This window comes from Gasterosteus aculeatus, chromosome Y (assembly GCF_964276395.1).
Source record: "Gasterosteus aculeatus chromosome Y, fGasAcu3.hap1.1, whole genome shotgun sequence".
Lineage (NCBI taxonomy): Eukaryota > Metazoa > Chordata > Actinopteri > Perciformes > Gasterosteidae > Gasterosteus > Gasterosteus aculeatus.
The window spans coordinates 15,185,084-15,204,772 of NC_135709.1; the positions used below are offsets into that span (position 1 = coordinate 15,185,084).

General features: G+C 44.5%; 1 protein-coding gene across 6 annotated transcripts in view; it reads right to left on the reverse strand.

Annotated features, from left to right (window-relative positions):
* Positions 1–19,689, reverse strand: part of LOC120812249 (serine/threonine-protein kinase BRSK2) — a 154,451-nt gene that overhangs the window by 13,104 nt on the left and 121,658 nt on the right. For 4 of the 6 annotated variants that reach the window (XM_040168076.2, XM_040168075.2, XM_040168073.2 and 1 more), the window contains exons 5-12: positions 14,853–14,969; positions 10,660–10,693; positions 10,493–10,561; positions 8,839–8,985; positions 4,870–4,901; positions 3,528–3,692; positions 2,606–2,703; positions 1,613–1,775 (exon numbers count right to left, since the gene is read on the reverse strand). In XM_040168076.2, coding sequence (XP_040024010.1) covers positions 1,613–1,775; positions 2,606–2,703; positions 3,528–3,692; positions 4,870–4,901; positions 8,839–8,985; positions 10,493–10,561; positions 10,660–10,693; positions 14,853–14,969 — 825 coding nt within the window. The remainder of the gene's footprint in view (positions 1–1,612; positions 1,776–2,605; positions 2,704–3,527; positions 3,693–4,869; positions 4,902–8,838; positions 8,986–10,492; positions 10,562–10,659; positions 10,694–14,852; positions 14,970–19,689) is intronic. The other 2 variants (XM_040168074.2, XM_078097833.1) reach the window with 1 other exon arrangement.

The window sequence follows — 19,689 nt, forward strand, 5'->3', positions numbered from 1 at the left end:
AAGAAAAAAAGGCGCGAGAAGAGGCAATGAAACACACGAAGATGAATGTTAAAGTAAAAATTCACAAACACCAGGAGTCAGGAAGAACTAAGCAGAAGTGTTTAGAGGAGCGCTTGAATTTGATTTAAAAGTTCTGAAGGGGATTCCCTCACCAAAATGAGGCGGGAAATAGATTCACTTCTTTTTTTTGTTGACAAAGCGCTATGGTGAGAAGTTATTAATGCACCTGACATTTGGATGAATATTCAATTTTGGAACGACATTTTTTTTTTTTTAATCTATTGAATATATGCTCTCGCTGCCTCTGCATTTATGTCACATACCTCGGAAAGTCTTCTCCGCCAATGTGCCTATCATTAGGCAGATCAGGTTATCATCCCCTTAGATTCAATCTTACCCACTGTCACAAATGTCACTGCCTCGGAGCAGAAATGTGTCGTGTGATGATACATTGGCTGTTGAAAATAAGACGGTGAAATATATTTTATATCAGTCGGCTGTACCTTGTGGGTGGTGCAGTCGTAGCTTGACTTCAATGTTTCTCAAACGGATAAATGGAGAAATGTTCTGCATCCGGACAAAGTGGGACACGGCATGGAGGAACTGATTATCAATGCGTTGAGATAATGACAAGAGGAGATAATCGAGCCAACTCCAGAAAAAGTGAGGTTGCAGAAATCAAGGCTCTGAATTTGGAATGCGCCGTTTTACTCCGATTTGGCAATTAAGGCAATCGAGAGCGTCGAGTCAAATTCTAACCACTGAAGATAACTTATTGATTTGTTAAAATGCACTCGTGAAGCTGCCCCACGCTGCATTCATCGCCATTTAAACAAAAGCCCTTCCCTCAACAGAAAGCAGCGCTGCATCTCTCTGTGCCGTGCAGCGTCTCCTCGCGTGGGAGACGTGAGCCAGAGGAGGTGAACGTGTGAGGGGTGAGTGGCAAGGGAATACCTTCTTCTTTGCTGCATTTTGCACCGGAGTCAGGAATATCCAAGCTTTTTCTGTACATTGATATACTACGGCGAGACGGGAGACAAAGCGGAGCAGAGCGTCTGTCTATGTTGGTGTTTGTCTATCTAAACTAGCCTGCTGACAGAAGAGCGAGACTCAAGACTGTCAGACCTGCTCAAACACCACTGGGCTACGAGATCCTCCACACACACACACACACACACACACACACACACACACACACACACACACACACACACACACACACACACACACACACACACACACACACACACACACACACACACACACACACACACACACACACACACACACACACACACACACACCTATACACACACACACACACCTATACACACACACACACACACACACACCTACACACACACACACACACACACACACACACACACACACACACACACACACCTATACACACACACACACACACACACACACACACACACACACACACACACACACACACACACACACACACACACACCTATACACACACACACACACACACACACACACACACACACACACACACACACACACACACACACACACACACACACACACCTATACACACACACACACATCTCCATTTGTTCATTAGACGTTTTCTGTTCACCTCCATGCGTACCTCTGTCCGTGCTGCGTCATGTCGATGGCCCTCCTCGCCGGTACGGGCGAGCCCCCGTCTGTGACACTGAGGACCTCCATGGACTTCCTCTCCGGTCTCCTCTTGCCGTGGCGGTTCAACATGGGAGAGTCCACGCGCTTCTTTGGGGGATCTGCGTGAAAATCGAACAAAACAGAAAAACACATTTCTCTGTGACGTCCCGGCCCGTTAACGAGCGCGCTTCTACACACGGAGCGTTTTTGTGCGATGCACGTGTGTGTTTAAAGTGATGTTTGCAGCTGATCATATTGGCACGTTAACTAATATCCAATAAGCGATGGTATCCCCTTTCCACACTCTGAACTAATGGCCACTGTATTGACTGTATCAAATGAACTGAAGAGGGAGTCTATAAATCAGATCTGTGTCTGCCAGCACACACACAAACACACAAACACACACACATGCACATTTGAGCATAACACTCCTCCTCTTACAGTGCTTGTGTTGTCAGGAAATAACCCCAGCAGAAGTCTAAGTAGAGCACTTTGTCTCCGCTCAGATCTCCGTAGGTGGAAATCTGTCTGCATTGCGGTGTACGAATAGAAGAATAACATTTTCATGATGAGTTGTTATTTGAACCGAATTAGTCGCAGGCAACAGTTTTTCAAATTTGGCCGATTGACACCTTCTATTTCTGTTATTATATTTCATTGAGAAAAAATAAACAAATCCACCACTGCTAGAGTTGATCTAATTTCTTCTGAACGAGGGACACATTGCAGAAGGGTTCAGATTTTAGAAGCATATAGTTTTACCTTCAAGTCTTTATTCTTGACTAAATCGGGTTGCTTTGTCTGTGTATACAGCTGTCTCTCCAACAACTGGATGGAAAATACTCCTGCTATGAACTTTTCATAAATCTCTTTTGTTTTTTTGAACCACATTCTACCATCATACAATCTTCATCTGTATTCTCTGTCTCTTCGGTCAGAGCCTCACCGATCTCATTGCGAGGGGGAAGGTTCTGGTCCTCCTGACTGGGATACCTTTCCTTACGGTCCAGTAACAGGAAGTAGATCATCTTTTGTTGGTTGTCACTGCAAAGAGGAGACAATGACATTGTCTACTGAGACATATGGGATAAAATAGCAAAGGTTTTAACCAAAACTGGATCATTTCAAACAGAAACGTGTAAGGATGAGCAAGGCATCGGTGTACATACATAGTCAAAAGCGAAAGAGGAAGTCATTAAACTGCAACAACCACTACTACAATTCGTTCGTTGTGAAACTGCCACTAGAAAGTATCAAAACATTATGAGACATCCTCTATAAATCAGGAAGCCTAACATCTTTAGCCTAAGGGCAATACTTTCCGTGCAAAAGGCCCAGGGACTGGTTGTCTGCAATAAGGTCCGATTGAAAAGCAGTAGGAGGCTAAGAGACAAGAACCTGCAACTTCAGCTGAAATTAACCAAGCAAAGGGAGATAGAGACCACAGATTTCCATCCAGTCCAGAACTATTATGTGAAGCTCCCAAGAGATCAGAGGCAAACGGAAGAGATTGGGGTGGTGAGTAGAAAGTGCTCATTTATTATTAAATTAAAGAGCCTGGAAAAATGTAAACCAGAGGGGAAGGAGATAGAAGAGCGAAGCAAATTAAATTACATCTATCTGCCCATTTTGATAAAAAACACATGATATATATACAAACACGAGAGCTGAGGGGAAAAACCAAGGCCGGCTGTGCACACCGACACCACGTAACCGTCCTTCTCTGGCAGGGCCACCACCTCACAGCTCCATCCTCGTCTCCAGCTGCTTTTGATCCCTTTCTCAACACAATGTTGTACCCTCTTTCCCACAGCCGTCTTCACTCCACTGCTTTTCCGTTCCTCCCTTTTGCCCCTGCATTCACTCACTCATCGGAGAGCAGGTCTTTCAGCAGTTTGTTTTTGTCTCTGAAGCAGCCGAGGGAGTGCATGCTGTCCAGTACGTCGGGGTCAATGTCGTCTGCAGACGGGAGGCTGCGGATGGTCACCTTCCTGGGTACGGGCTGCTCCGGCTCTGGTTCGTTCTTCCCCGCTCTGGGAATGCAAAGAAATCACAACACAGTTGAGGATTACGTCAGCCTTCGTTGTCCCTGCTATGTTACTTTCGGCTGACAAAACATAATTTTACACGGCTTGCATTGGAGGCAAAATTAACTTAACTTTACAGGTTCACAGGTTTAATTCACTGGGGTAAAAACACATACAAAAAGCGCCAGAGGGGGAACCGGGGTCTGTTGTATTAGACTGTACAGTTTGTCCTGGCGCTGTCCTTTCAGCACCACGGCGCTGCTCAGCTGCAGATTGATAACAAGCCGGCAACTAAGACAACTCATAAACAAACAATGCGCATGGATGGCACGGTTTGAATTGGTATAAAAAACAATTTGGGCTTGTCTTCTTGCGTTTCTTTTATCAGCCTTGCTGTCTGTTTTGCGTGATATTTTAGAACACGACAGAAGCCGTAACCACCCCGTTCTCAGGGCTTACAAATTCCTGTCAGGATTTATCTTTGCAAGGATAAGAACCTTCGAAATAATTTAAGAAATATTTTTTAGTACTTTTCTAGTTATATAAAAATGTAATTAAATATGTATTACGGGGTCGTCGTGGCGCAGGGGTTAGAGAAGGTGTGCTGGGAAGCACAAGGTTGGTGGTTCGATTCCAGGCTGCCCCATGTTCCATGTCGAAGTGTCCCTGAGCAAGACACCTAACCCCTAATTGCTCCCCAGGCAAAAATGTGAAAAAGCCATGGGTTTATGCAATGTATAATGTAAGTCGCTTTGGATAAAAGCGTCTGCTAAATGACCTGTAATGTAATGTAATATTAATCCTTTCATTCCCCATTAAAAAAAACTTGCAACTGAAACATAGTTTTCTTTGATTATACTGTATGTTAGCTTAAAAAGGTGGGGGCAAGGCGAGGGGGGGCACTGAGGTGGGTTTCACCTCAACCACATACTTGTTTCCTCCCCCTTACTCCCTGCTCGGTGGACCACATGCTGAACATCCTCTTTCATGCACTACCAATTTACCCCCACATCCCAGAGAGTGGAGTCATGCCCTGCTCAAATATGCTCTTGTGTGCACGGCTGCAACTCAAAGCCATTCATCATGTGGTCGCTCCCCTAAGGTATGCGACCCCTGCAGCACAAGCTAAGAGGGGAGCGGAGTGGAGGGTTTTTTAAATAGCAAGGAAAGACAGCATACTTACATGTACCATGTGTGCTTCTGGATCTGTTCTAACTGCAAAAGAAAGAAACGTTCAGGTCAGTACACAGAACGGCGCCATGCATTTGATTTGACTCATTTCATCGTCTTTTGGTGTACAGAAATGTTTGGTGCGGAGCGGCTTCATTGAAACCTGAGCTTACTGGCTTAATGGAATCACAATAGCACAATGCGGCTGGATTGAATGGTTGAAGTAAATAATGAGGCCATCAAATATTAATACTGCCAATGGGAAGAATAAAACCTATTGAGAAAAAGAGAGCGGTGCAGAAGGAGTATTACAGAGAGGTGGTACCACTGAGCTACGAACAAAGAATACTATCTCCCTCGCCCAGACTGTTGACCCTGCAAAGCCCTCCGGTCAGAAGGGAATCTCCCGTTCTCGTTCTCTTTTCCCACTCACACAAACGCACACTGTCTCAATGCTGCTCATGTCATCGCACTTTTAATGTGACCACTTTGTCCCCCAACACTGTCAACAAGGGTCTTTTTGCCAAAAAATTAAAAAAGCAGAACGAGACAGAAACAGTGAACGAGGAGAGACGTCTGTTAGAGTGACACCACAGTGCTTCAACGGCCCACAGAGGAAAACCCGATCAATGTCACTGTCGGGCCGTTTTAATTTGCTCATGCTGTTGTTTCGGAACCCTGAGAGATAGAGACAGCAGCTCTAATTATTGTCACTTATTCGGAGGCGTAGTCCTTGGGTGTGTGTCTCCCATCAATGCCTCAATGTTTACACCATCCCGGAGGATTTGCCTTTGTGCTCCGGCACGGATAAACGCCTTCATGTGATATTAGTGCCATCGCAGAGCAGGCTGAGCGGCGGCTACTGACTAGAGGTACATCGCCTGTGCTTCCGTAGAGGTCACGGTATTGACGGAGACACCCTGCCTGTCAGATACACGCCAGCGGGCGACCTACTCCTACCCCCCACTTTTATTAAAAGGCCCAGAGGCAAGAGACCGACACCACACGCAGGGTTGAAAGTGATGCTGTTTAAAATTCAGTGTCACGTCAATCAATGTCTCAATGTGACAGTACCAATTCCAGCTTCCTTCGCTCAAACAGAGGGGAATGCTGCTCTAACAGCGGTTTGGCTATGAGTATGTGTTCAGATACGTTAATATGTGCACGCTCCATTAATCCTTTTTCATGCAACTTCTGTATGCCGGTCCGCTAAGTACGCGCGAGTCAATATAGCTATTTCACAAGTGGCGTCGGCAAGTAGAGACACGTATTGAGCCAGAGCAAAGCCAAGCACCAGGGGTCTGATCAAGCGGCTTCTGCCTCAACTCTCCTGCTGGATCAGAAAACGTCCAGTTGCAGCCAAGTCACTTTCTCGCTTTTGACACTTAGGATTTAATCCAATAAACAAACCGTACGTGCACCCTGTACCTTCAACGTGATATCCCTCCATCCCTTGGACTGAGAGCAGACAAGAGTGACTCACCTCTCAGGATACAATAAGAGAGGATACGCCGGGGTCAGCCGCTCCACACGCTCAGTTCAACACATTTAAGTTTGTTACACAACAACAACAACACTGTAAGCTTTTCACCTTCTGTTTATTTTTATTACAGTTATTTTTTCATATCTTATGTCTCCATCTTACACAATGCACCTTTCTGTCTAGCTGTTGAGCAAATTAGTTACCCACTCCTCTTTTTTTGTGTGGCTCAAATTTTTTATTTGATTTTTCAACAGCTTAGCATTTGAGTCGGTTGTACCACATAAAAAGAACTACACCCCCTTTAAAGGTAAGCAGCCTTCAAACAGACTGCATGTGTGATTAACTACAGTGTAATTTCCAAGTTACACCAAAAAACACCCATTATTTTTATTTTAACAACATCTGCACTTCATCTGTGCCGCCCCTATAATTATATCGTACGCCCGTGGTGAAGTGTTGTTTAATATAATAGGCTACCACCCCTCTTCATTATCACCAGGATGCAGATCTTTCCAGGGGGACGGTGCTCATTTCAATACTGAAGATGACACCGTGTTAAGACAGTATGGGGCCCACAGACTAGACAAAAAGGCTTTTATTGGGCTAAGCTCCTTGAGCCTGGATGCGTGCCCTCCCACTCAAGACCCTTCAGGGCCTTGGCTTCATGTGTGTGTACCTGTGTGAATCTACTAGACTAGAGGAATGTAATTAACCGGAGGTGACAGTGACAGACATACTGAAACCCGGCCAGTAGTAGTAGTAGTAGTAGCGCTCTGATTACCTTATCGATTGGATTCAACGAGCTACAGTCCACATCATTATGAAAGAGAATCCCTAGCACGGTCTCAAAGGTGTCTTCCCCCCCTCCTTTTGGCGTAGCTGTCTCGTCTCTGACTCGTGATAATCAAAAGTTCTTTTCATGGGCTTAGTTGGGGGTTTGCTGTCTTGTCTTGATTTAAGAGTTAGGTAAGGGGGGAAGCAGGATGTGCCAAGCAGGCAGACACGAGTCTGACAGGATGGGGAGTCAGTTTATGTCCTGGCTGAGGAATGTAAGGTCTGCGGGTCAACTAGAAGATTTACCAGCCAAAGGGGGGTTAGAGACACACCAACACTATTCAACATACACACTCTGTTTACGTTAAGTCAGGAGTCTGGACATTGGATGTGACCGGATCTTTAGATGCGGGAGGTGGAAGGTCCTCCTCTACGCCAGTTTAGGGCCAATAGAAATATTTCCTTCTTTGTCTTTCAAGGGTTATAAAACATAATGTTCTTGCTGATGTTAGTTAGTTATTCTTCCGGCCTGTGTGCTGCCTGAACTGCTCCTGCCTTTGCAAACGCAGCGCTGATACTTGACCTGTGATCTGACAAATAAATTTCTCAGAACGAGAGAAGTCGTTCGGCTGAATTTTTGATAACCCCGACCAGGCACCAAATCTTGAACACGTATTCTTACACTCGACAGTCGCCACTAAACTCCAACTGCGCCAAATCGAAAGTGGCTATTTGACATCCTGTGAGGTTGCAACACATCCCCAGAGCTCAGTTCGGGGCCCCCCATGAGCAGGAGGGGGCGTCGTGGAGGTGTTCTCCAGCCTTGTCGAGGACAGCGCTGCAGGCTGCTGGACACATCTGGTGGAACTCAGGGTGACCTGTTCCAGCAAAATACAGCACACCAAATAGGCTTGGTCGCTCAAGTTAATGCTTTGACATTGTCTCATGTAGAATAGCAAAGGCACGGAGAAGTCAACCATCATCATCCACTTTGAAGCAAGAAAACGGCTTTTCTTAAATGCACCGATTCAAAAAAAGCACCTGCACTGATTCATATCCTGCACCGTCAAATGCACGACATGGACAAAGTGTAGCAACCAGGGCGGTCAAAGTTAATCGGGTAAAATATCTGAACGCAATTAGCGCAAGTTTGTTTACTTCCTGTGTGCATTGACCCCTGACACGAAACCGCAGCGTGTCTGCAGTCAGTTAGGTCGGATAAAACGAGACGATAGTTGAAGATGGAGAGAACCTCTTGCATTGGAAGTAAAACAAACAGAAGCGTGACATACAAGTGAGAACGTTACAGAGGAATTCTTCCAGGTGTCAAACAGAAGGGGGGGATGAGTGGAAAGACACTTTACGCACTGATAGGCTAAGCTAGCTGCTAGGCTAAGCTAGCTGCTAGGCTGCTTCTATCTCAACATCTTCCCACCACCTTGCCACCTTGCTGTTTGGCAACGGATTGGCTCCCTAATGATTGCAATAAACAGTGGTCCTCTCTCAAACTCCCCCCTACACTTTTTTTTTGGGAAACCTATCAAAGCAAAGATGCCTATCTTGGCCTAGACTACCCTCCCAAAATTATTTTCTAAAATAGAATACGATGTGGTGGTTTGAAGGTTTCCCTAAATTGCTCAAAGCATGAAAGGCAGCCCGAGACCAAACGCAGAAAAATGGGAACATAATCAAACGGTGTGCTATCATCCAGTCCCTTAAAATTACCGTTAGTCTTTTGGTGGCATCCACTTCAATCATGCCACGGAGGAGGTTCTGACAGTCTGGAGGAATGAAGTGTGGCATGTGAAAAACTCCCAACTTCACCTTCTCCAGCAGATTCCTCAGGTTGTCGTCATCAAACGGCAGTGCACCCTGGAGAGATGCATGAAAAGAACAGAGAAGTCAGAACAGGGGAAATAAATTGGGAAAGGGTGAAGATGTAGAAACTAAATTAGAGAAGAAAGTCTAGTTTAGAGAGCTCGGTATTAGAACAGAAAATAAGCCTTCGCCCTTCAGGGCGAAGAAAAATAATGACTAACAAAGCTCGCTGGAGAAAAATAAAACTACATTTGAAGCCTGAAACCTGCACAACTTAAAGGAAACAGTGCGCTTTCTCAACTTGTTCAGCCGTCCAATTAGTAGAGCATTCTTCCCTCAGCCGCGATGAAAAATGAATAATAAACAGCGGTAAGCTGAAAACCGGGCTTTTTCTAGTGATTACCCAGCTCTCCACTTTACCTCGTTCATTTAGCATTCTCTCATCGGAGTAATTTATTAGAGCGCGCCGACGCCTCACAGATGTGGCTGTTTGATGAATGAGAACCTCCACCACAAGGCAAGACGGAGGGGGAGAGTAAGAGGAAAAGGGTAAGAATGACGGAAAGAAAGTCTGAAAAATGAAGAGAGGTGTAGAGAGATCCGGGTTTGGGGTGGAGGGGGGAGGCTTATGTAACGGATGATCTAAGTCTAACTGCTGGTGACTATGCGCGTCTCCCACAATCAGACAAATGGTTACCTCGCAGCTAGACGACAGGAAGAAACGGGAGGAAGACAAAATGAATCTGCAGCCAATTGGCATTGGGTAAGGAGCCTTCCTTTAGAGCGAGAGAAGTGCGGTCTCAGTGGAGACAACAGTAAACACCACTGGGTTTCCACAACACAAGCGTGTCGGCAGACTGTCCTTAATACTCACAAACACACACACTTACAGATGAGACAGAAAGAAACTGAGTGAAAGAGAAAGAGGCAAAAAAGTAAAAACACACAGGGCCTTTGGCCAAAAGCCGCCCTGTCAGCGTAGATATTTATTTTGGTCGGTCTTCTTTCAGTTTTGTTGTATGAATTATTTATGAATCAGAAGTGTGTAGGAATTACAGTACTGCTGTTGATGAAACAAAGCTTCCGGGCTGCACGGCCGGGGAACCACAGGCATTATGTAGCTGGAGAATAGACCCCATTATGGATACAGCGTTGCATGTGGATAATGAATAAAGAAAGATGCCTCTATTCTCTGATATTCTGTTGCGCACGACTTTCAGCTTGAGGTGGTTCCTGAAACATTTTTCCAGTTAGACCTTCTAAGCGATACGATTTGGAATTTAACTTTAGGCTCCCTGGTAGCTTCATGGTGTCGCTAATCTTCCCTTTCCATTACGGTGAGGTCAACCTCAAGTCAACGGGGTGCCAAGTTGGGAACGCGCTGTCAGCAGGCTCACTTACTCTCGGCCCACGATCCATTACGGCTGTTGGAAAGGCTGAGCACTCTGCTACGAAGGCGAGGCGACACTTCATGGGTCAATTTTGTTATGTCACTTTTCCACGTGGAAGCTGTTTGTCAGTTGAATCACCATCAATTAGTAGGGAACGAGCTGACACTCACCACCAACAGGGCAAAAAGAATGACCCCACAGCTCCAGACGTCTGCTTTCCTCCCGTCATACTTCTCCCCCTGCATAAGAGTGTATTTTAGCGGGATTAGGTCAGAGTGTTAATAAAATAATGCAATATGAAGCTAAAAACATTCTGTTTGATTGAAAAAGGACTCACCCTGATGACCTCTGGACAGGCGTAATGAGGAGATCTGTTGGGAAACAGAAAAAAGGGTAAAAACAGGGATTAAATTGAGGAAATGACATCAAGGAAGAAATTAATCCAGGTTACTTTTCCATATGTACGGCTGTACAGCAAAGTGCGTCATGGTTGTACAACCACAGCACAACAAATACTGATCTAGAGTTCTCTCTGGCACTCGGTAACCTAAATCCACCACACTAAACATAGTCATGCAGCGCTGCATAAAAAGACCAACGTAGGCAGACCAGCAAGATGTTCAAGATGTGTTTCAGGAGCGTAGACGTCCTGAGGGTGTTCAGGTGTCCTCCGAGCTCGCACACTCAAGGGCATCGTCTCCCGGCAGACAGTGAACAGACTTGCTAATCTTTACTGCAGCTGGATGAGCTGCCAGTAAACCCAATGGCTAGATTGACACGTCAATATCACGTGACAATTCATGGAGCTACCTCGCAGCGGCTGCTTATGGGATGCTACGGAGTGACTTGTCATTCTGAATATGCACAGGGGTGCTTTTGCAGTTCTTTCCCAGATTGACAAATCAGGCCCCTTGAAGCGAAAGGGAGCAGCTCATGATTAGCGCTCTTTTTTTTAACATGCCCACATGTGATCGTACACGGAAAGCCAATCAGGCTCCCGTCTCCCGTTAAAACCTCGGCATAGTGCATTATGCAGATGAGGAAGGAAGGAAAGAGATATACATGAGATTTTTAAAAAATAGGTCCTGCGACTTGCAGTAGTTATACCTGGTGCGTGCTTCTGCACACCAGCCACTGCTGGAACAAGCGTGAATATGAGCTAATTATCTGCAGGGGCTTTAGGTGGCAACAACAGGGTGAAGGTAGAGACGGTAAACAAGCATCTGAGCTGCATCCTAATTAAGGTTATGATAGTTTTGAATTTTTCACTAGTTTTAATTTTTGTGTTCAATTTCAGTTTAGTTGTAATTAGTTTTTAAAGCAGGTTTGCTAGTTTAGTTTAGTTTTTATTTTTTGAAAATGCTTAGTTTTAGTTTAGTTTTTATTAGTTTCAGTATTAGTTTTAGTCTTTACCGCAGAATGTAACAGACCGCAAAATGCTCAAAATGAATTGTAGATACAAGCTATAATAAGTAATACAAACTCAACACAACATACCATTTTAAAAAATGTATTTAGGACAGATGAACAGCCATCCCCAAAAGACAACTATGAAATATGTGTCAGTCAGTGTGTTTGTGTCATTAACCAGAAAAATTTCACTGGACAAAACAATATTAACAACAGAACATAAAATGTAGATATGGGTACAAATATGTAAACTAAACCAGTCTATACAAGATGCCATAGCCAATAGACTAAAGACACACGTGAACAGCATGTACTGAACCCATCAATGAGCCACACATGACATTGCTTGGGAGCCGGGAGTCTCTGAGAGCTCAATCTGAAAAAAAAAAAATCTAAAACCCAATAAAAACTCTAGAGCAGCGATTCCCAAAGTGTGGGCCGCAAAGGTACTGCAGGTGGGCCGCGAGAGGTCATTTACAATAAATTAAGTTTTTTAATTTTCAATTTTTAAAAGTTTGAAATTAATATAAAAATATGTATGATGCGGCACAGTTGATGAAGCACAAACAATTTAAACGAACCGATTAATAAAACAATAAGGCTCTCGCTCGAAACGGCTGCTCTTGTCCGCCTGTCTTGTTCAACAAATGGGGCGCCCTCTTGTAGTATTAAAGTAAATATACCGCATTGTCCGCACTCCAAGGCGCACTTAAAAGGCTTTAATTTCCTCAAAAAACGACAGTGCCTTATAATCCGGAGCGCCTTATATATACGGATCAATTGGTTAATCGGTTGATCCATACTGGTTGTACACGGCGCTCAAGGCGCTCTGCCGAACATGCCAAAGCTCGTCTACGACGGCGAGACGCTGAGCGGCGCTCAAGCGCGTGAGATGTGGAGCTTGTTTCAGGGCGCGTCGGAGAAACAAAGCTGTCGTTCTCGCCGAACATTTAATGAGATTAAAGAGCGAGAGACAGTGCCCTTTTCTCTACAGTAGCTGAACCATCTTAACGGGGAAATAAGTTATTCTAAAAGCAGCCGAAGATTTAAGGCGTGGATGGCGAGGGGGGCGGCGGGAGCGGACGCACCTCGCAGCATCGATCGGACCCTGAAAGCACCGTCTCCACCTTACTGTCAAAAAGAAGAACAGCGAGCGCGTAGAAAACTCCTTCGAGCAGAGATTCACGTTTCGCAAGTGAGCAAATACCTCGCGGAGACGGACTTTTGATCGCGCGAGACGGACTTTTGCTTGAGTTTGGGAACCGCTGTTCTATATTATTGACAAAGACGAAAACTAAAGACATTTTCTCTATAATTCTATTTTATTTTAGTTAGTTTTGTAAAGACACAATACAGTTTCAGTTAGTTATCGTTTTTTATAAAGGCTCGTTTTTATTTCATTTCAGTTAACGAAAAAAAAAATCACACCTCGTTTTAGTTTTTCGTTAGTTTTCGTTAACAATAATAACATTGATCGTAATTTGTCAATATAAGAACACTAAATCTGACTGGTCATATATACAGCATGTGCTTTCGAAAACATGATCATCTCTCTTCTACTCTGACGAATTACATGGCCTACTTTCTGTCAATCTGCACATTTGTCAGCTTTAAATCGAACTCCGGACTCATTTAACTACCGAAGTAATGCGTCACCCCTGAGTATTTAGGACCCCTTTCCTTTTTGGCTTTACCAGCATTCAATGAACTTCTTAATTCGAGTTATATGATGTGGCTGCTCCCACTAAGAGTTCATTCAAAAAAAATATCCATTCAGGTTTCCCACAACGTGTTACGGCATACACAGAACACGGCCTCCTGTTTGCAGGGAAAGTATCAAAAGCTCTCTGAAAGATTCAGGCAGTATCGGCCAGCAATAATGTGGACACACTAAGACACGCAGCTCCTTTTTTGTAAAAAAAAATATTTTCAAACCAAATTTGCGCGGCTCCTCGCTGCGGACAAGATAATTTCCTTTGATCAATCAAAGCAAGCAAACTAAACAAGCAGCAAGCACCGATGAACCCGCAGCTGGGTCTCATTCAGACGGAGTGACAGAGTTTGAACCGGATCCGTATTTGTGCTCGTCAAGGCATCTGCCCGTCGGTGCATGTGAATTTGCCTGCATGTATTCATCCATGTGCTCAGAAGTTCCCCTCTACTCTACCTGGACCATGTCAGTCTCATCTTCACTCAGCTCCATTAACCGTAGAAAATGGAATACATTTGTGTCAACACCACTGCATGGTGAGAAGGGGGGCCAAGATAGATGTGTTTAATTAAAAACTGTCATATCTACACTTAGAGATGTGACAGTCAGAAGAGCATGAATAATCAATGACCACACATGCAGCGTATGACACGTTCCTGTGAATCAGGCAAGTCAGACACAAACACACACACGTAGCCGCATAACAGTGATGGAGCTGAGGGTGGAACGGAAACTGAACTTATGTGTGTGTGTGTGTGTGTGTGTGGTCTGCCTCCTACTTCACCTGCAGATGGCAGATGCAAAGTTGTCTCCGTTGGTCTGATCTCTACAGATGAGTCATGAGAGCTTTGGCACTGCGCTACTTGCTGGAAAGCATTATGCAACGGTTTCAAATGCCGGCGTTTGTGCGTGCACATGATTATATATCTGTGTGTGTGTGTGTGTGTCTGTGTGTGTGTGTGTGTGTGTGTGTGTGTGTGTGTGTGTGTGTGTGTGTGTGTGTGTGTGTGTGTGCATGCGCATTATAGAAAGGGACAGAGAGACAAAAAAAACAGCAGAGAACAAGGGTTCCGAAATGAGCTAAGCCTCAGCAGAGCTGTGTGCACATGCATGTTTGTGGGATTGCGCGTGTGCAAGTGTGTGTGGTTTCAGTTCAGTTGCGGATAATTTGGAGGAATAATCCAGATGGGGTCAGATGTCACAGGGCCTACCCATCTTCCCAGCCTCAACAGACCAACGCCAGCTCAGAGACGGAGGAAAACACGGCGCCTCGCAGAGGGCTCGATAGCCCCACTCATCATTCTCCATCCTCCCGGTTGCATTCCGGCAAATCCACGTGCCCACCTACTTATAGAATACATTTTTGATTGCAGAGGATGCGAGCGAGACGTTGCGCCCGTACCACTTACCCGCAGCTGGTTTCCAGCAGACTGTCTCCGACCTGAAGGGAGGCCATGCCGAAGTCTGCTATCCTGATGTTGTTCTTTTCGTCGAGCAACAGGTTCTCAGGCTTCAGATCCCTGTGGCTGAGGGATAAGCGGGACAGAAACATAGCGCAGTTAATGAAACATGAAATTGCTCATTATAGGTTGCACAAACTAGGGCAGCAGAGGACACCACGTGTTACACAATCCATCAAACACCTGCGGATCCACACCGGTGCGCACGACTGTGAACAACGCGGCATATTGACATGACACCGGGCGCGCCCTCCACCTCCCGCCTGCACCCGGGCCCTTTGATCGCCTCAGCGCCCGGGCCGGTACGAGTTGTGACAGCCCCCTGCTGTGTCCTTTTCCTATCTCGCTCCCTCTTTCCCTCCCCACCGCTCCCCCACCCACCACACTCTCATCTCCCAGAAAGCCACCAGCAAACTGGCTGAGCTAAGGGGAGTCCGCCTGCAGAGGTGGTGTCATTAGCTGCCGTTCGTTACCGCAAGCACAGCGAGGGGGTTAAGATCCCGCGGACGGACTTATGTCCTTTAAGAGGACCGTTAAGAGGGAGATCTTCTCTCATATCACGTACCCTGCTGCGGTGTTGGAGGTTAAACACCTCAATTTTTGATCAGTGACCGTTCAAAAGCAGAGGAGCGCTTGTGTTGTATTGTGGGTTTAACACGTCGTCAGGGCTTGAGCGCTGTATCACGTCCCACCGTGCGTTTCTTGTGTTACCTGCCAAGGCCGAGGGAAGCACCGTGAACAGTGTCTTGGTCAGGTCGGTTACCTGATCCTAACCCGATCCAACGTGCTTTCAACTTACACGCCACGGAACTGAAGGCAGAAAGACCCGCAGACAAGCAGCAACTAAAGGAGGCTGCTTGTCTGCAACTCAGCGTCTAGTGACATCGAGACCTCATCAATGCTGCAAAGGATTACAAATAATCCTTGTATTCACCAGTTTGTCCAATTCATCTGAGCCTCCGAAAATGGGAACGACTGTGTAAACACGGCTATAATTCCTACAATTGTTAAGTGTTTTTCCTACATTCATTGAATTAAAGCTGAAAGTCTACACTTCAACCAAATATTGACTGAGGCTGCAATTGTGTCATCGTCCATCGCCGTACGGCTCGTTTGCGGTCCCGTGGGATAAGCTGTCAGCTGGTTTGCCATCACGCTGGCGGTGTCTGTGATCCCTGCCATAATTGGAATAAAACACAGATTGCATCCAAAACAGTTCTCCCCGGGCTAAAAACCTCTATCAATCACACAACCATCATATGCAAGTGACGTCAAGCGGCTTGCGAGTTCGTCTTTCCGCTAATCCTGCTGATCCGGAATCACAGAACCACAGCGCCAGAGTCACAAATATCTAAGTATTCTTTAACTTTCAGCCTCGGATACAAAAGGCTCATAAACATGACATTGTGTAATCAGAGGCCTGTGACATGTGAAACACAAAGAGCCACCAAGAGACTGACCCACAAAAGAAAGAAGGCTACGGCGTATTTATCCACCGACAGCATCGAGGCGACAAATTGCATCTGGATATTTTATTGGTTGTCAGGATTCTGGTTTCCATAATAGAACATTAAACTGCCTCTATAACACATTAGGCTGCACTTTGAAACCGTAATCTTGCACACACAGCAGGCCTTGAAGCGGAGATATCTCCGTGTCGCCCTCATACGTCACCCAGGAGGAGACGCCGTTAAACAAATCCAGACAATCCAAACAGCTGCAACGAGCTTGAATGTAACTCTAGTTTTTCTTTTCCCAGAAATGTGGAAGCTGTGAACCACAAGCAAGTCTCTGAGGATTTTTTTTTTCTTTTACTCCAAAGGTCATGGATGTATTGATGTTTTGTGTCAAGGTGATTAGTGAATGGAAATTAAACATTACAAATGTTAGTGACAGGCTCAACCGATATAACACATAAATAAAAAAAAACGTACAATGCCATTAAGTGTAATTTACAGGGCAACACGTGCGTGTCTACGTGCTGTCTTAACAGGGTTTGCACCCGACGGGGCCGTTATACATGATTCTTACAATTTAGCAACACGCTCCTACTTGCCTGTGATCGCACGGATATATTCTTTTACAGAAGGTTGGATTGGGTCGGTCATCTTTCGGGGCTCACGTCCCTTCACCCTCACAGGCATTTTTATGGTGATGAGCAGTTTTGTAACAACGTTCTCAAGCCCAAGGAAAATCTACTTTTCCTGTAGTGACACATTTGACATTCGCCACGTTTAATAATGTCAATTTCACATGCGGACAGTTTGTTCTTAAGTGACACAGTTGAAGCAAGTCTCCTCTTTTCTCAAGTTTTATCATTTGCATTTAAAATGGATTAGAATTGAAAGGAAGTCACACAAGATTATATTTTACACAGAAGGTTTGCCACTTCGGTGATCTATTCCAACGGCAATCAGAGCGACACTGGGGAAGCGATGCATTGTTGCGTCTAATGCAGTAACAAAAAGCTGGATGACAATGATGGCTGGTTTTGTAATAAATAAACTGTCAGAAAATTATTGCTATTAAAAGACCCATAGTAACATCAGGCTTCCAATACAGATATGTGGGTGCAGATGTTAAAATGGTCCACTGTGCTTGTCCAAAATTAGATGAGTGAATATCATTACCAAAAGTAAAACTGGTTATTTTATTTCACCTTATTCCCCACATAATTTGCTTTCTCGCTACAAACCCCCTTTTGTAACCACAAGCAAATTTGCTGCTGTGTTGTACACTTTTCTTTTCTTTTGCTGTGTATTGTCCGTTGGTCTGAGCTTCATTTCATTCGCTTTTAGAATAAAAAATGAACCTCTCTGACTAACTTACATAACAATGGTTGATTAGTGTGCATTGTCCCTGCAAAATAAATGAATAAAAAAACTTTTCCATCAATGCCAATTGTAAAAAATGTCCAGGCAACATTTAAACTTTCATTCTGACCGTTTAAAAGGATAAAACACCCAGAGAAAGGGAATGAGGCGGTGGCACACAGCTTGAGGTCCGGCAGGTCTGGACTCAGCGCCACGGTTTCAGCTGAAGTTCCAACATGCTTTTGGTTGTTTTACCAATATGGTATTTAAATGCAATTTGTGGATCAATGCTAAGAGAAAATATCAATATACTTATTGTATTTACTAGTTTTGTTAAAAATAACACATACAACTAACTGAAACTATATATATATATATATATATATATATATATATATATATATATATATATATATTATATATATATATATATATATATATATATATATATATATATATATATATATATATATATATATATATATATATATATCCCTAAATGTTACAATCTGTTATTTTAAGTATACTACTTCAATTGTGTGGAGCTATGAGAAAGTGAGGCTCTGGACTGATGCCCTCAAGACCATTGGAAGAGAAAAATAAAAAGGAGGAATGTGGAGGAAACATAATGCAAATGTGGATGACGTGCAAATCATCTTCTCATATGTTAATATGTTTCTACTTGGCTAACAACACAAGAACAACACACTCTTCATACATCCTTCGGTGTCTCTGTTGGGTCAGACTGCCACATTGGCTTTTCTGGAAAATGTCTACCGTGCAGCAGATGTGCACTCGGCTGAATGTCAAAATTGACGAGATGCATTCAAAGCGGTTTTGGGGATTCCTCCTCAGGTAAACATGGAAATTATTTATCCCCAATATCAGCATCGATCTTCCGGGAATCTACTTCGGTACGAGCAACGTTTGAACCCAAAGCAGCTCTCGGAGTTCTGTTCTGTGGCTGGCTGACCCTGACCTTTGACATCCCATGGATGAATGACATATCATCATGTGGGTTGTGCTCTCAATCGAGCTCGCCCTGTATGTGAGTCATACTATGCAAATCTCACGTTGGAATTAGCTTTACTAATGACGCCCAAACACAGAAAGAAAGGCATCTCTTTGTAAAGTGGAAAGAGACACTACCTCGGTATGACTACATCCTACTGACAAAGCCTTTCCCGGGTCTGTTTTTTACCATAAGCTATCTTTGCCTCATCTCCCTCGTCAGTTATCCCTGTGTGCGTCACTCCCCCCCACCGCCCCCCTTTCTCTTCCTCTGCGTAAAAGGAATATATAAATCAGGTAGTGGAAACACTGAGTCATAAACAACCCTCTGCGCTTTCATATCGTTGCTTGCACCCATCCGGCTCAAGAGAGATGTTTGGGGAAAGGACATGAGCGGAGGCGCGAGGCCGGGAGGCGAGGTGAAAGCGGGAGGTATGAGGAAGAGGAGGGTTAAGAAGCACGTCTTCTTGTGAGTGGGGGGGAGCGCTCTAAAATAATCCCCTCCCTCCCGATACATTTACATGGCTTTGTTTTGTACACGTGTTAGTGAAGGGATTTGGGGAAGCGAAGACAGGAGAGAAAGAAGCAAAGCAAATGAGGAAGAGAGAGATGCATCTCGCAAGTGCATGTTACCACAAAGGAGCGATAACCTATATCTATGCATGCACTTCATTGTATTCCTCTTCATTGGCCTAATTGGTTCTTCTCACAGTCTGTATTTTACAGACAAACTTCTAACTTACATTCCATTCAGGTTGGACCGTTTTGTTCCATTTCCAGTAAAAGTTATCAATGGAATCCAAGGAATCACAAAGGAATCCTGACACAAGGGTGTCACCACATTGGCCGTATTATTAAACAACAGCGACCATAATCTAATTGCTCATTCTGAATAAAAGTACAATGCATATCTGATCACAAAATTCAACCGTACCTAATCATTCCATGACTAACCTGTTTAA